General features: G+C 66.1%; 1 protein-coding gene across 6 annotated transcripts in view; it reads left to right on the forward strand.

Annotated features, from left to right (window-relative positions):
• The window catches only part of SLC12A7 (solute carrier family 12 member 7), a 67,849-nt gene that overhangs the window by 42,164 nt on the left and 9,787 nt on the right, over positions 1-15,898 (forward strand). For all 6 annotated transcript variants that reach the window (XM_045089247.1, XM_045089249.1, XM_045089254.1 and 3 more), the window contains exons 2-18: positions 933-1,027; positions 1,328-1,453; positions 3,830-3,976; positions 4,883-4,937; positions 6,020-6,150; positions 6,816-7,057; positions 7,756-7,967; positions 8,189-8,356; positions 8,854-8,952; positions 9,428-9,485; positions 9,877-10,051; positions 11,399-11,517; positions 11,802-11,900; positions 12,266-12,385; positions 13,022-13,126; positions 13,526-13,694; positions 15,543-15,738. In XM_045089247.1, coding sequence (XP_044945182.1) covers positions 933-1,027; positions 1,328-1,453; positions 3,830-3,976; positions 4,883-4,937; positions 6,020-6,150; positions 6,816-7,057; positions 7,756-7,967; positions 8,189-8,356; positions 8,854-8,952; positions 9,428-9,485; positions 9,877-10,051; positions 11,399-11,517; positions 11,802-11,900; positions 12,266-12,385; positions 13,022-13,126; positions 13,526-13,694; positions 15,543-15,738 — 2,316 coding nt within the window. The remainder of the gene's footprint in view (positions 1-932; positions 1,028-1,327; positions 1,454-3,829; positions 3,977-4,882; positions 4,938-6,019; positions 6,151-6,815; positions 7,058-7,755; positions 7,968-8,188; positions 8,357-8,853; positions 8,953-9,427; positions 9,486-9,876; positions 10,052-11,398; positions 11,518-11,801; positions 11,901-12,265; positions 12,386-13,021; positions 13,127-13,525; positions 13,695-15,542; positions 15,739-15,898) is intronic.

Raw genomic sequence — 15,898 nt, forward strand, 5'->3', positions numbered from 1 at the left:
TGGGGCCAGGACCCCAGCTTCGGGAACAAGGGTCAGCAGTCACCAGCCCTGGGCAGTGGGGCTCCTGCAGACTGCAGGCTTGTCTCTCACGGGGAGGTGCCCCATGTGCCCATGTGTGGGCTACTGACCTGGTGGACGGCTCTGTGTGGGCGCCACGGCCACAAGGTAGGCTGTCCCCCTGCGGTCAGGCTGCTGTCCCACTGGGGGTCCTGGGTGTGGTGGTAACGTCCCGACCCCCGGCCCTGGCATCCGGCGTGGGTCTCCAGGAGAATCAGTGGGGGCTCACCTTGGATGGGGAAGCACAGTTCAGGGGTCAGGAGGTCCTGCTGGGGTTGGGGGTCTTGCCAGGGCATGAATGTACCAGACCTTATAGGATGATGTGACTTTCCCCTGTGGGGCTCTCATGTTGGGGGCAGGGACATGGGGCCTGACTTGCTGTCACCATCTGTCCCACCTGGGCCACCGGTTGGCAGGGATGGGCCCCTGAGCTCTGCGTTTGTTGAGCCTGTTCTGCTCCTACGTGGGCCTGGGCTCATATCCACGGCCGGCCGCCTCTTGCCCTGGGCACAGCAGCCTGCCCCGCCCCGTCCCACCCCACCTGGGACAGGGTGACCTTTCTGTCACTTGCTCTCACTCTTCCCTGTTTTTGAGTCGTGTCTCATAGGTGGGGAAACTGAGGCAGGGAGGGCTGCGTTGCTCGGGCACAAGCAGCTGTCCCAGCAGCCGGGGCCATGACCCCGAGGAGCGTCGCTGGTGGCGGGGTCCCAGGCACGGGGTGATGTCTGCAGGTGACAGCGCGTCTGTTCTCGGGGCTCAGCGGCCATCCCCGTTGCCCCGCACCTGGCTTGGGGGAGCCAAGGGTCCTAGTGTCTCCTCAGGCCCCCCTCAGGCCCTTGGGCTTGTAAGACTGATCTGAGTGGTCATTCCTCCAGGAGATGGAAACCCACGAGAGAACAGCCCGTTCATCAGCCACACGGACGTGGACCAGGAGAGCTTCTTGGAGGGAAAGAACATGGCGCTTTTTGAGGTGACTTGCACTTCCTCCTATGGGACACGCAGGACCTTGTGGTCTGCTGAGGAGCTGGGGTGGGGCGGGGGCGCTCGCCTGACCGGACGCTGCACACCGTGGGAGCCTCTGCGGCCACCACCTGCATGGATGGGCCGTCTGGGGAGCCCTGGACCCCTGGCTTGGGGCCTGGTGTGGATCCACGTGGGCCCACCTCAGCCCCGTGGATCACGGCTCTGGAGCTGGAAGCACCAAGAGCCCCATGGGAGCCCCAGTGGGTGTGGGGCCCCGGGGGACTAGCCCTGCCTCGGCCCCGAACAGGAGGAAATGGACAGCAACCCCATGGTGTCCTCGCTGCTCAACAAGCTGGCCAACTACACCAACCTGAGCCAGGGCGTCGTGGAGCACGAGGAGCACGAGGAGGACAGCAAGAGGCGCGAGGTCAAGGTGCGCCCTGCCCCCGCCGGTCCTGCCCCTGGCCTCCCCCCTCCCCCATCCTCCCCCCATCCCCCCAGGCCCCACCCCATCCCTTCCGCTCCGCCCCGCCTTCCCCACTCCCCCTGTCCTCACCCTCCCCCATAGCTCTGTTCCATCCCTGGGGCCGTCCAGAGTCCCAGTGACTCCTTTCCACGAGCAGGGACAGGCAGAGGCAGCGTGGGGAGCGGAGGTCTGCATGGCTGGCCTTGAGGGGTCCGTGTCTCTGCGGGGTCCCCACCAGCTGTCTGGGGTAGCGTGGGAGCTGGTGAAGGCCTGGGTGTCTGATGCTGCTTCCCTGCCTGCCTCTGCCTCCTCGGTCAACCCTGCCTGGGATGCCAGCCTCGTGCCCGAGGCGCCGGGCCCTCGGCGCACACAGGGGTCCGCCTGCTCCCTGAGCCTAACCTTGACCATTAGGAAGTCGGCCGTAGAAGGGATTTCTTACTGTAAATGCAGCAGGACAGACGCTGGGTTTCCCGACACTGGGGGTGTTTGCTCTGCATTCGGCACTGAGCGGTAGACCTGGGCCGTGGAGACTTCGGTACAGCTTCGCCCTGGCCGCCTTCCTGGGGCAGAGGCTGTGGGGACGCTGGGTCCAGGTGACCCCATGTGGGGAGCTGACAGCTGTGGGTGCTGTGGCATTGGGCACCGTGTTCGCAGCTGAGATGCCCACTGGTGTGTTTCTGGGGTTTTGCCCCGTCCGGGGCACGGCCTGCAGCTTCTTGGGCTCTTCTCGGGCCCAGATGTTGGAAGGCGTAGGCCTTTCCCATGCAGTGGGCACACGTTGGTCCCTCTGTGCTGGAGCTTGTGTCCCGGGGCGCTGTCCACTGCTTGAGGAATGGGTCTTCCTGCTCCTTGGAACCTCCTGTGGCGCCTGCCATCTTCCCCCGCCGTCCCCCCCGCTACCCTGCAGCTGCGCCCTGCTGTCCCCAACTGCCCCCCTGCTGTCCCCTGCTGTCCCTTGTTGCCTGGCGCAGCCCAGCACCGTGTTCAGAAGTGCACCCCTACTAAGCGTCCGCCCAGGTGAATCTGCGGAGCACGTGGCTTGGCGCCATGGCCACATTGGGACTGGGAGGTCCTGTCCCTGGGGCAGGGGTCCTGTCTGGTCTCTGTTCCCTGGGGGCGCAGGGGCAGGGCTGCCGTCACAGAGCGGTGCCGCACAGCTATCCTGGAGACAGGCACATGGGTTCTGGGTAGGAAGAATCAGCCGCCGCACTTGGGGCTGACTAGGTCCTCGGGCGTGGGGACTGCCCTTCCTTTCTGCGGTGCCCCCCGGACACAGGAGCTTGTGCCCAGAGACCAGCCCGCACTGCAAGGTACCATTTCCAGGGCTCCTCACATCAGCCAGGCTGATCCATGAGAGTTGCCTGTAGGAGAGAACGGGGGGCCTGGCCTGCCTGGTGACTTTGGTCTCCCCTGGGACCACTCCAGGAGCTCACACAGAAACCGGTGCCCCATGGGGGGGGGCAGGTGTGGCCTGGGAGCGCCACACGGGGGATCCCTCGGTGCTCGGTGGCCCTTCCCTGTCCCGGTGCGTGGGGACAGGTGTTCCCAGTCCTTGGCCCCGGGAGCCCCGCCTGCTTCCCTGAGCGTGGGTGCAGCCTGCTGGGGCTGGCGAGCCCACAGAGCCATGTCCCGCACCCTTCACGCCCCATGCCTTCTGCAGCTCTTCGCTGGCAGCAAATGTCCCCAAAGCAAACCCCCAGTTGTGCAGGCTCTGTTCTCCTTCCTGTGGAGCATCGTCTTCGCCAGTTTCTGGTCCCTCGTCGGCCTGAGATCTCTGGTGTGCCCCCTGCCTGTGGTGTCTCGCCTGCTGCAGGGCAGGAGAGGCTGGGACCCGGCACCGTCTGCCCTCGTGCTGGCTTCTGGCCTGGTTGCCGCCCACCCAGCTGGTGTGCCGAGCCTTGGGGCCTCCAGGATCTCGGGACAACCCCATTGGGCATCTCCCAGCACCGCGTCCGAAGTCCCCCAGCTCACACAGCTGCATGTCCCATCTGAGCTCTCCCCCACGGGTTCAGGGTGGGGCAGGCTCTGCGGGGCCCTTGACGCAGGTGGGGAGCAGCTGCCCGTCTTCCTCCTGTGTCATTGCCCGCCTGGGCCTCCGCAGCCCTGGGCCTGGCTCGTCCTGCTCTCTGCTTCCCTGACGTTGCCGTGGCTGCCCTCGTGGCACCCTGTCCCGCTCCCCGGCAGTGTCGTGGTCTCCGGTCTTTCCAGAACCCACGCTCTGGAGGATTTCTCCCAAAGCCTCCCTTTGGGGTGGCCTGGCTTCCTCCAGCGCAGCCGGAGCGTGTGGCCCGCGTCCCCAGCCGCAGCCCCTGGGCTCCCGGGCACCGCCATGCTCTCTTCCAGAGCCCGCGCATGGGCACCTGCATCGGCGTCTACCTGCCGTGCCTGCAGAACATCCTGGGGGTGATCCTATTCCTGCGACTCACGTGGATCGTGGGTGCGGCCGGCGTGCTCGAGTCCTTCCTCATCGTCTCCATGTGCTGCATCTGTGTGAGTCGCCAGAGACCCCGGCCCCCGCCCACCTGCCCGACCCGAGGCCCCGGGACCGGCTCCCCGCCCCCCCCACCGCTCCTGGGTTGGCTGTGGCTCCCGCACGTCCCGGGCTCTCCTGCCTCGCTCTCACTGTGGGGAGCGGATCTCGTCCTCCAGGCGTCCCCTGGAGGGCTCCGGCCCAAGGGTTTAGGCCCCACGGCCCGTCCCCATGCAGCTTCCCGGGCCGTCTTCGCGGGTGGGGCCGTCTCAGTTGCGTCCCCTGGCAGTACTCTGGACGTGTCTGGAGAAATTGCCATAAAACCAGAGGGGTGGGGGAGACCAGGGACGTCTTAAGAGAGCAGGCACGCCCGCTAGGACCCGCGGCCAAGGCTGTATCCGGCAGGACCGCAGAGATCACTGAGGCCCTGAGCTTTCCCGAGGCCGTTCCTTCCAGCCTTTCGGTTGCAAACTGCCCACCAGCCTGTGCTGGGGCCACTTCCTGAGCCGGGCTGGGAGCTAGAGGCAGCCCCCCGGGACAGCTCGGATGTTCTGCATCCATTGTTCAGAGCAGGTGCTCTGATGAGGTCCCCCATGCACTCCCGGGCAGCGGGCACCCAGATGGGGTCCCCCACATACCCCACGGTGGGTAAGCACGCAGACAGGTTCCCCATACCCCACAGTGCCCAGACACGGTCCCCTGTACTTGCGGCGGACGGGTGCCCAGCCTTGATTCCAGGTGGGGTCCCGAGTGAGGTACTCCTGGGTGTCCTGTAGGAGCTCAGCTTTGGGGGCCGAGGGGAAACAAGGCTAGCCCTGAGCGTCCTGGAGCCCGTCTTCCTGCCTGTGGGACAGCCCATCTGTGATGGGGCCAGGTGTGGTCCCAAAGTGGCCTCTCTTCTGAGAGGATCCCCTGTGTCTTTGCAGACGATGCTGACTGCCATCTCCATGAGTGCCATCGCCACCAACGGCGTGGTCCCAGGTAAGGGCGCTAGGGCAGGCTGCGTGGGGTCCCGAGTTGAGCCCTGCTGGGAACCCGACCGGTGGCCTCTGCTGAGGCGGCCGGCATTCTGCCCCAGTGAGCCCCAGTGAGCCCGTGCCCTCACCCGCCTGCCAGCCAGCCCGGAGCACAGACCTCACGTCTGGCTGGCAGAGTTGTGGAGAGGCAGGTGGGCTGGGGACACCCTCAGCACAGCCAGCTCTCCCGGATGCCCCGTCCTCAGGGACCCTGCACCCAGGCGGAGGTGCTCTTGGGTCCCCAGCTCTCAGCGGCGCACAGACACACCGAGAGCTGGTGCTTTGGGTGCTGGGTGTCTTCCCCAAGGGCACTATGGGCCATCCTAAGACCAAGGCGCACCCTTGTCCCCGGTGCCTGACCTCGCGCTCAGAGCTGCTATGATGGTGGGACTCTGCCCCCGTGGGGACGGCGCTTCCTTCTGAAATCTCGCATCAGCTCCGTGGTCGGAGGTGCTTCCTGCTCCTGGTCCTGGCGTTAATTTCTCCCAGACCCTTGTTATTTAGAAACCAGCCAAAGTGCCACTGTGGGCAGGGACAGCTTTCGGTCTGTGGGTTGCTGTCTTGGCTTCGGAGCCCTGGAGGCCCGGCTGCCTGTAGGGACTGCGGGGGCTTGGGTGAGCGGGAGCTGCAGGCCAGGACAGGGAGGGACTGTGCTGTGCCTCCAGGTTCTGGGGAGGCCACCCGTGTGGCCGGTGTGGATCCACAGTGGCCGTGTCCCCGTCCACTGGCCAAGCTGCCTGGCCTTGGGGGTCTGGGCTCAGCCGTGCTCTGGTGCAGATGGTGCGGGGACTGTGCTGTGCCTCCAGGTTCTGGGGAGGCCACCCGTGTGGCCGGTGTGGATCCACAGTGGCCGTGTCCCCGTCCACTGGCCAAGCTGCCTGGCCTTGGGGGTCTGGGCTCAGCCGTGCTCTGGTGCAGATGGTGCCCAGCAGCCACAAACCTCGTGGCCTTTATGAGGCAGAGCACACAGAACCGCGGTGTGGGGCTCAGGGCGGGCATCACGGTAGAGGGGGTGACGCCAACCGCTGCTCCCTGTCCCGTTGGCAGCCGGCGGCTCATACTACATGATATCGCGGTCTTTGGGGCCTGAGTTCGGGGGCGCCGTGGGCCTCTGCTTCTACCTGGGCACGACCTTCGCCGGGGCCATGTATATTTTGGGGACCATTGAGATTTTTTTGGTAAGTTCTTGTTTTGGGGTAGTTTTCCGGACCCGAGGGGTCCCTCCTGAGGCACACGGGCCCCCACAGCCGGTCCCCTCACTCTGACACCTGCCTCTTTGGGCTCTCAGGGGGCCTGGCTGCGTCCCTCTCTTGGTCGGGCCATGGATGATGGCACTGACCCAAGGTCAGTCCCTTGGCTGCCTCACTCTCCATGCTGGGCCATGGCTGGTAGCAGTGACCCAGGGCCCCCCCGCTGCCCTTCGGTTCGGCTGCCAGGGCTCTTGCCAGGCTGACATCCGGGTGTGTGATGGGCTGCAGGCCCGAGTGGAGGGCCGGCCAGGAGACGGCTCCTCAGCAAGGAATCCGTCCGTCCTGTGGCACGCACACAGTAGGGCCCCCGCAGAGACGAGCTCACTCTCAGGTTGTTAGGTCGTGGTGGCCCCCGGCCTGCAAGGTGAGCTGAGGGTGCTGCCCAGGGGCTGGCCTCCACAACATGGGCGGCAGGGGCAGCGTCTCTGAGCCGTCCATGTCTCTCCGCTGTCCCGGGCCCACTGTCAATGCGTCCGGGCAGGTGGGCCCACAGCCGGGGAGGGCCCAGCCCTGCAGACAGGCACCGGCCCTGGGGGCCACCGTCCAGGTGTGGGTGGCTGGCAGCCCTCCATGACGCCCTCCGTGCTCCGCAGACCTACATCTCCCCCAGTGCGGCCATCGTCCAGGCGGAGACCGCGGAAGGCGAGGCCGCAGCCATGCTCCACAACATGCGTGTGTACGGGACATGCACGCTGGCGCTCATGGCCATGGTGGTCTTCGTGGGCGTCAAGTACGTCAATAAGCTGGCCCTGGTGTTCCTGGCCTGCGTGGTGCTGTCCATTCTCTCCATCTACGCCGGCGTCATCAAGTCCGCCTTCGACCCACCAGACGTCCCGTGAGTCTGGGGCTCGGGCAGCGAGTTCTCCAGCCTCCTGTGCGCCGATGACCGTGTGGGCAGTCTGGGCGGCAGTGCTGGGGGTGCGGACGGCCCTGCTCTGGCCCGGCTCTGGGATGAGCCCACAGGCTTCTTGTGTGGCTGTGCTGTGTGCACGGGTGGGTGGGTCTGGTGACGGTCAAGGTGACCGGGAGCTGCTGACCCCAAGGGCAGTCAGGCAGCCCTGAGCTCCTCGTGGGGTGCCCCCTGGTCCTCCCAGGAACCCCCATGGGTGGTTCTCCTGTCTGTCCTCTGGAGGTGGAGCCCGAGTCCCAAGGAAGGGGGCTAAGGTCACAGAGCAGGGGCGCGGGCTGTGGTCTGTCAGGCTGGCATGTGGGTCCCACAGACACAGGGCTGACGCTGCAGGGGACTGGCCAGCTGGGTGGTGGTCAGCGCCGATCCCCCGGGCTCCTTGTGCGGAGGGAAATGCTGGCATCAGACGCCCCAGCTTGCGCCGAGCTCTGCACCGCACTGGGCCGAGCCTGGCACAGGAGCAGGGTTGTGAGGGAACACTGGGGTCCTGCTGCGGCCCCTGCCCCGCACAGCCCACGGGGCCTTCCCGGCGCCCAGGGCGGAGTGACAGAAGTGGCTTTGCTGCGCCCAATGCCAGTGGCCCGAGAAGGGCCCGTGCGCCCCTCACACCAGACCCCCCCGCTTAGGGTCTGTCTGCTGGGGAACCGTACCTTGTCCAGACGCGGCTTCGACGTGTGTGCCAAGTTCCACGTTGCCAACAACGGCACAGTGCCCACCGCGCTCTGGGGCCTCTTCTGCAACACCTCCATGCCCAACGCCACCTGTGACGAGTACTTCGTCCAGAACAACCTCACGGAGATCCAGGGCATCCCTGGCGTGGCCAGTGGCGTCCTGCTGGGTGAGCGCCCTGGGGTTCCGCGTGGGGCCACAGGCAGCCGACCCTTCCTTCCTCAGGGTTTGCTGCCGGGTGCACACGGGGTCGTGGTGGGGATGACGGGGCTTGTCTGGTTCTTCTGGGACAGGTCGTGTCTCTTCCCGTTGGGTGGAAGCCCGTGGGATCTGGTCGGCTGTTGGCCTCTGCCGCCTTCTGGAATCTTACCACTGGCCTGTTGCTTGCAGATAACCTGTGGAGCACGTACGCGGACAAGGGAGCGTTGGTGGAGAGGAGGGGCTCGCCGTCGGTGTCCGTGCTGGAGGAGAGCAGGACCAGCGGCCTGCCCTACGTCCTCACTGACATCATGACCTACTTCACCATGCTGGTCGGCATCTACTTCCCCTCCGTGACCGGTGAGGCCCCGCCCTGTCCCTCTGTGGTGCACACCTGCCCCGGTCCCATAGGCAGCGGGCCTTGGGGTCTCTGCGCCCCGCATGCTGATTGGGGTGCAGGAAGGAGCTTTGTCCTGAGCACCCCACATGGAGTGGTGTCACTCAAAGTCGCAGACCGTGGTGGCTCCACGTGGACCCTCGGGTCATCCTTACGCGACAGTCCGCTGACGTTCTGGGACAACCCTTGGCGTTCCCTGGTGCCTCACCCCCACCGGGATGCCCTTCAGCGGCCCCTGCGTGGCCTGGTGCCTGCAGCCATCCACGTGCCTGGCCTCTGCTGGGCCCTCTGGCCGCTGCCTGGGCTTCCCCTCCACGAGCCTGAACGCCACGGCGCAGGGGCGGGTGCAGGTTCCCAGTGCGTCTCTTCAGTCCCGCAGCACCCTCCCCGTGAGTTGTGGCTTGGCGGGCAGTATTTGGCGGGTTTGTGGTCACTGTAGGCCCTTCGGCGGTTTCTGTAGGTATCATGGCGGGCTCGAACCGGTCTGGGGACCTCAGGGACGCCCAGAAGTCGATCCCCACAGGGACCATCCTGGCCATCGTGACGACATCCTTCATTTGTATCCTCAGAGGGGCCAAGGGGCCGGAGCCCATCCTCTGCCCGCTGTCGCCGGGGGGAGGAGCCGGCCGGCGTCTGCCCGCTGGAGGACAGCGAAGACGCCACGGGGACGCCACTGTCTCGGCCGGCCGCGCACGAGCCGTTCTTTGTAAACCGTGGATAGCCCCCGTGTCATCGAAGCTGATGTGGCGGTGACCCGTGACTGCGGGCGTGGTGCGTGGGGCCCGTGCATGGTCACGGTGGTGGCATGCGGCTGGCGCTGTCTCTTCTGGGCACCCATGGCGGTGATGCCACGGGCTGTGTGCAGCCTGACCCACGGCAGTCAGGGCGGGGCCGTGACGAAGTCCCTCCGAGGGCTGTGGGGTCACAGCGGTGCGCTGGGCGGGGGCGGGAGGGGGATGGGCCGGTCCGGGCGCGTCTGCAGCCAGGGCTTTGTGGGTGACGTCGGTCCGCTGTTTCCTTGACCCCCGCCGCAGACCTGTCCTGCATCGTGCTCTTCGGGGCCTGCATCGAAGGCGTGGTCTTACGAGATAAGTATGTTGGTTTGTGTTTGCCACGTCTGCAAGCTTCGGGTCAGCATCTGGTTCTCGTAGAGGGTGGTAGCGTTGACCTTGGGACCTTCCCCAGGATTTGAGGCTTTGAGCGGGGAGCAGGAAGCCCTGTGGCCCTCTTGGGGGCTTCTGTTCGCCTCGCAGTGTGTGTCCTGTCCTGCTTCAGCCTGGAGCGGGGGAGCGCTCTCCCTGAGAGCTTGGGGGCTTCTGTGCTGTCCCAGACAACAGGGCTGTGCCGGCGCCTGTTCTCGGGAGCGATGTGGTTCCCTGCTCGTGAGAGAGGGCTGTTAGGGTGGTAGTGCCCTCATTCGGGCTCAAAACGTGGGAGGGCGTTTATGTTTTCGGCTGGTATCTGAAAGTCTGCCCGCCTGTAGGTTTGGGGAGGCCCTGCAGGGGAAGCTGGTCATTGGCATGCTGGCCTGGCCGTCCCCCTGGGTCATCGTCATCGGCTCCTTCTTCTCGACCTGCGGGGCCGGCCTGCAGAGCCTCACGGGGGCACCGCGCCTGCTGCAAGCGATCGCCCGTGACGGCATCATCCCCTTCCTGCAGGTGAGCCGGGCGGCCGGCCAGTGAGCAGGGCCCCGCGGGAAGGGGTGAGTCTCCGGGTCTTGAGTGTGTGCCGAGCTCGTGCTTCACGGTTAACAGACAGACCTGCATCCCCACTGCCCGCCCGGCAGCCCTGCCCCAGGTGGTCACGGGCTGAGGGTGCAGGTGCGTGTGGGAGCGGGGCAGGGAATGGCCCTTCTCCCCCAGGGCTGTGGGAGCAACCCGGGGAGCCCCCGCCTCCTGCAGGGCCAGCGTCCATCCTGCTGGGATGCAGTGTCCTCCCCTGAGGACAGAGGCTTCTGGAATGAGCTCGAGGGGCCGAGGCCTTAGTGTCTTGGGGCCCCAAAGGCCACAGGTAGGGCTCAGACAACACAGGATTTGCTCACATTCTGGGAGCAGGAAGTTCCAGACGCAGGTGTGGGCAAGGCCAGTTTGTCTCTGGTGTATAGACACCACCTGCCCCTGGTCTGCACCTGGCCTTCCTGTGCTTCTATCTCTGCCTCTTCTCACAAGGACGCGGTCATCTGGATTAGGGCTGCCCCAGCGGGCTGAGTCACTGTAAAGCTCACATCTGCAAACACAAGTCGAGTCCCTTTTGAGGGGCTGGGGCCGGGGTTTCTCTGGGGGCTCTGGGGTTGTTATCTGGGTGTGGGGCCGGTCTCCCCGCGCTGGGGTGCAGTCCTCGCCTCTGCTCCCGGGAAGGTTCCAGCGGACTCCACAGTTCCCATCCGTGGGCTTGGGCGCAGACAAGGTCACGTGCTGGCTGCCCCGGGACCCTGGATCGGGCATCGCTCTCAGGAGGGGAGGTGGCAGTTGTGGTGTCCCCTGTGCCCCACCCCCCATGTTTGTTTCTGGGGCCCTTACATGTGTGTCTGCAGTGTGCTCTGCAGGCCCCTCCCCAAAGCCCCCAGGCAGCAGGGACTGTGCTAGAAAAGCGTTGGAAGCTGGAGTCCTAGAGACAGGCGTGGCCTCCACACGGTCCTGCCCTGTGGCCATGGAGAAGGGTCCAGGCCCCTTGCAGGGGGGGGGGCCTCATGGAGTTTTCCTGAGTACCTGTGCCATGGGGACCCTGCATCTCCCCTTGGGAGGCTGGCCTTAGGATGCCCGGGAAGCTGCCCTCCGGCACATGCAGGGGTCACCTTCACCCCCAGTCTGAGCGCTGGGAGGCCTGGTGGTGGTTCTAGATGCTGGGTTTTCCTGCTGCCTGGGCTGGGGAGGGTCCAGGAAGCTCCGTCCTGTCCAAGCCATGCTGGGGCTGGCTGCACGTGAGATGCTGGGCTTCGGGAATGCGGGTTGTTGCTCCCGTGACATCTGTCCCGTGCCCGCAGCCCACCTGCTCTCTCTCTGCAGGTGTTTGGCCATGGGAAGGCCAATGGGGAGCCCACGTGGGCCCTGCTGCTCACGGCTCTCATCTGCGAGACGGGCGTCCTGATCGCCTCCCTGGACAGCGTGGCCCCCATCCTGTCCATGTGAGTGGCTGCGGGCCCAGCAGGAGGTGTGAGGGGACGGGCCATGGAGGTGGGGCTGCTGCTCGTCCACAAGGAGGTGTATGTGGCCCTGCTCTGAGGAGAGGGGATGCACACGGTCGTGGGAGCCACGTGGCCCTCGTGGAACGGTGCTGTGGATGGGAGGGGGGCAGGAGGGGGATGAGAGGGGTTGTGCTGTGGTGGGGGTTGGGAAGACCACATGGTTCCTGCAGGCTGGGACCGTGGGACCTGACCTGGCTTCTGTGGTCCTGGCGTTGTGCCTCCAGGTTTTTCCTCATGTGCTACATGTTTGTGAACCTGGCCTGCGCCGTGCAGACCCTGCTGCGAACGCCTAACTGGCGCCCACGCTTCAGATACTACCACTGGTGAGCACGTCCGCCGGCCACGGGGGCCCTGATGGTCTCTGTAGAACCGGCCGCAGCCAAGCTGGGGAGGACCCAGGGCCCGTGTGGGTCACCCAGGTCCCTTGAGCATCCAGTGGGCCGAGGTCCCCGCTGGGGGCCAGCCTCAGCACCTGCTACCGTGGGCTGCTCGGTCTCCGTGCCACCAGGGTGCGTAGCGGATGTGGGAAGCCTGCTGTGCGTTGTGGCCCGTGGGGTGCTCGAGCGCCCTGGGAAGGGGGGCAGGGGGCACGTGGTCATCGCCGTCACTGCTGCCGCCTTTTCATAGCTGAGTGGGGTCCTCGTCAAGGGGTCCTGGGCGTGGCAGGCGTGCAACTCTGTCCTTCTAGGGCGCTGTCTTTCCTGGGCATGAGCCTGTGCCTCGCGCTCATGTTCATCTGCTCTTGGTACTACGCTCTCGTCGCCATGCTCATCGCCGGCTGCATCTACAAGTACATCGAGTACCGCGGGTGAGCGCCGCGGCCGGGGCCAGGCTCCCTGCGGGGTGTCTGCGTGGGCTGTGCATCGCCTGGCGTGGGGGGGCAGGTGCGGGGTGTCCCCATGGGGTCAGCATAGCCCAGGGGATTGGGGACCCTCACCATGGGAGTCAGACCCCTGTCCCAGGGCCCAGCTGGGCCGCTCTGTCCAGCCGCATGCTTCTGTCCCAGCGGGGGAGACCCACGTTTGTTACTTTGAATGGATTCCTTGGTATTTGTGACACTTCCGAGAACTTCGAAATCCATCCATCGAGAGAAGGGGCGTGTGATGGATTTCAGGATTCCCAAAAGTGCATCCCAGAGCACATCCCAGCACACCGGTCCATCCCTGGGGCATTTCTCCAGGGGGCGGGGTCAGAGGGGTCCTGGCCACTGCCTGGAGGCCCCCTCCAGCTCTTCCCAGGCTGGTCAAGGAGTGTCACGATGTGACCACTCCCGGTGAGGCCAGGGCCACCGAGCCAGCTGCGCTTGTCAGTGTCCCCGTGTCCACACAGACCCCACGCTGGCTGCTCCGGGAGGCTGCCCCAGGAGGCCTGTGGTCCAGTAAAGCTCTGGGTCCTGGCCCTCGGGTCCCTTCCCGAGTACCTCACTGCTGCCCCTTCCTCACAGGGCCGAGAAGGAGTGGGGTGATGGCATCAGGGGACTGTCCCTAAATGCAGCCCACTATGCCCTGCTGCGTGTGGAGCATGGCCCCCCCCACACCAAGAACTGGAGGTGAGCGCCCCAGTCTCCCCGACCGGCCTCACGCCCTGTGAAGGCACGGAGTGTCGTCTCTAGTAGCATTACGCTTCAGAGACAGAAGTCATTGCTGCTGCTTTTTGGGGAGTGGTTATTTCGAGAGCTTCTAGCACCTTCCTTCACTTCACAGTGGTGGGCCGGGGCGTGGTCAGCGTGCCTCTGGGCACCAGGCCAGACCCAGGTAGTGTGGTAGGTGGGGCACGGGATGAGTTGCCCTCCCTGGGGTCCTGCCAAGGAAGGAAGTAAGCGTGTGGGCCGCCAGCTGCGTGTCCGTGCTTCTGGGAGGATGGGGGAGATCTGTGCTGAGAGGCGCCCGGAGATGGGCTGGGCTGTCCCCTGCTGGAGAGCACGGGGTGACCGTCGCCCCGACCACAGGCCCCAGGTGCTGGTCATGCTGAGCCTTGACGAGGAGCAGCGCGTGAAGCACCCCCGCCTCCTGTCGCTCACCGCCCAGCTCAAGGCCGGCAAGGGCCTGACCATCGTGGGCTCCGTGCTGGAGGGCACCTACCTGGACAAGCACACGGAGGCCCAGCGGGCCGAGGAGGTGGGCAGGCGCGGTGGGGCCGGCCAGCAGGGAGGGGACGGTGAGCAGGTGAGGGAGGCGTCTTCTGCCTGCCCTGCGCAGGGAGGTCGGACCGGCAGGGTCTGCACGTCTGAGGCTCTACGCTGCTGAGCACGGCCTTGTGTGTTGGCCGTCTGGGTTCATGGAGGACCGTGGTTTCTGGGTTCTGTCAGGACTGCCCCGTGGAGACGTGGGGCGGAGCGTCCGCAGGCTCGAGGCCCTGGCCCTGGCGACGTCCGCCCACCGGCCCGCTCCCCTGTCCCCCCACACAGCCCGGCCTGCACTCTGTCCCCTGCTGGCCCGCACTCCCCTCTCACCGTGCAGGCAGCGCAGCTCAGTCTCTTGCTCTCGGGTGCGTCCCTGTCGGTGGATGGTGGAGCTGCCCCGTGTCGGAGTGGGCTGCTGTGTCCCCACGTCAGTGTGTCCAATCAGGCTGCAGCCAGAAGCTCCTTGGGTCTAAGCAGGGTGTGCAGGGCGGTGGTGTGCAGCCCTCCTGACACCGCCCTCCGCCAGACAGCCAGCTCCTTGCGCCGCCGGCTTGCGGGTTTAGCCCGGTCCCGGGTGGTCGGTGCTGCTCCATGTCCCCGAAGCTCTGGCGTTCTCCGCGGGACCCTAAGCCCGTGGGCTCTGGCCTGGCGGTTGCTGACCACAGCTGTGGGTTCAGACATTGTCCTTGGGCGGGATGGCCACTTCACTTGGTGCCTTGGCCACGTGGATGGCCTCGTGCGTGTGGCGACGAGCGCCGGCCCCAAGCCGCCGCGGGGTGCGAGAGGCCATGGCATCGGTTCGGAGCACGAGGGCCGTGGGGTCGCAGGCTGCAGCTCTCCACGCGGGGGCTGTTCTGGGCAGCTGTGGGGGTGTGGCGAGTCCGCGGCCTGGGTCACTTGTGGTGTGGCTGCATTCCCTGTCCGTTCCCCCTGAGACCAGGGACTGCTGTCCGTGCACACGCACAGTCCCGGACGTCTCTGGTTTGCCCACAAAATCGTGTTTCCCGCGGCGTTGCCGTGAGACGCCGGTTTCCCCCGTGAGGGCCGCGTGTATTGGCGTCAGCTTCACGGCCTGGGTTGTGTGCATGTCCGGGCTTCTGTGCCTCGAGGCCCCTGCGCTTGTGCTGGGAGGGTTTCTGGGGTCTCTGCGTGTGAGCGGTGTGGTAAGTAGCCCGTGGACTCGTCGCGTTTGCCACGGGATTGTTTGTAGGGGGACGTTGTGGGGTCAGTGGTGGCGTGGACTCCGGAGTCTGCGCCAGATTCCCATTTTCTGGTGCACCTGGCAGTCTGTGTGAGCACGTCTGAGGGACTCCTGTGGCCCCGCTCTGCTGTGTCTTGGCCCTGTCCCCGCGTCGGGAGTCTAGAGAGCATGTGTGAGGTGGTCCAGCTGGGTTTCACCCCAGATACGGTGTCCCCGAGGGGAGGGGAGCCCCGTCCGTGAGCCTGTTGGAGCAGTGGCTGTCTCGGGACGAGGACCCAGGCTTGCCACCTGGCCCGACTCCCGGACTGACCAGGAGCATCTCCGCTGGGTGGGGGGGCACATGGCATTCATTCCGCTGTATAAGTGGCAGCCTCTGGCCGGGCCTGACCTTGTTCCCCACTTTGCCCTCTGTTGTTTGGTGTCCCTGCTGGCTGAGCGGGCGCTTCTCGGGGAAGGGCCAGGCTGGTTCCTGCTAGGATGTGGCCTCCGTGGAGCTGGCTCATGGACCAGCCAGCGTGTGGGGGAGGGGGAGTTCGTCCCGCCCCCTGGGGGTACGAGCGAGGTGGTCTTCCGGAGGCTGGGGCCACATGCGGTTGGCCCCCCAGTTTCCCGAGAAGGCACCCACCCAGCTTGTCTCCCCAGAACATCCGCTCTCTGATGGGCGTGGAGAAGACCAAGGGCTTCTGCCAGCTGGTGGTGTCCTCCAGCCTGAGGGACGGCATGTCCCACTTGATTCAGTCGGCCGGCCTGGGGGGCATGAGGCACAACACGGTGCTCATGGCCTGGCCCGAGTCCTGGAAGCAGGAGGACAACACCTTCTCCTGGAAGAACTTCGTGGGTGGGTACTGCGCTCAGGCCCGTGGGCCACGTGGGGTCCCGAGCGAGAGCGCCCCGTGGTTTGGGCCAGCCCTGCGGTGTGCGGATCCCCGGGGGTCCCGCCGCTCTCGGGCCGGGGGCACCGTGGCCGGCCGGGGTGGGCTGCCTTCAGCGTGCGGCCA

The sequence above is a fragment of the Mustela putorius genome, unplaced genomic scaffold (assembly GCF_011764305.1).
Source record: "Mustela putorius furo isolate JIRA1106 unplaced genomic scaffold, ASM1176430v1.1 tig00000107_pilon_pilon_pilon, whole genome shotgun sequence".
NCBI lineage: Eukaryota > Metazoa > Chordata > Mammalia > Carnivora > Mustelidae > Mustela > Mustela putorius.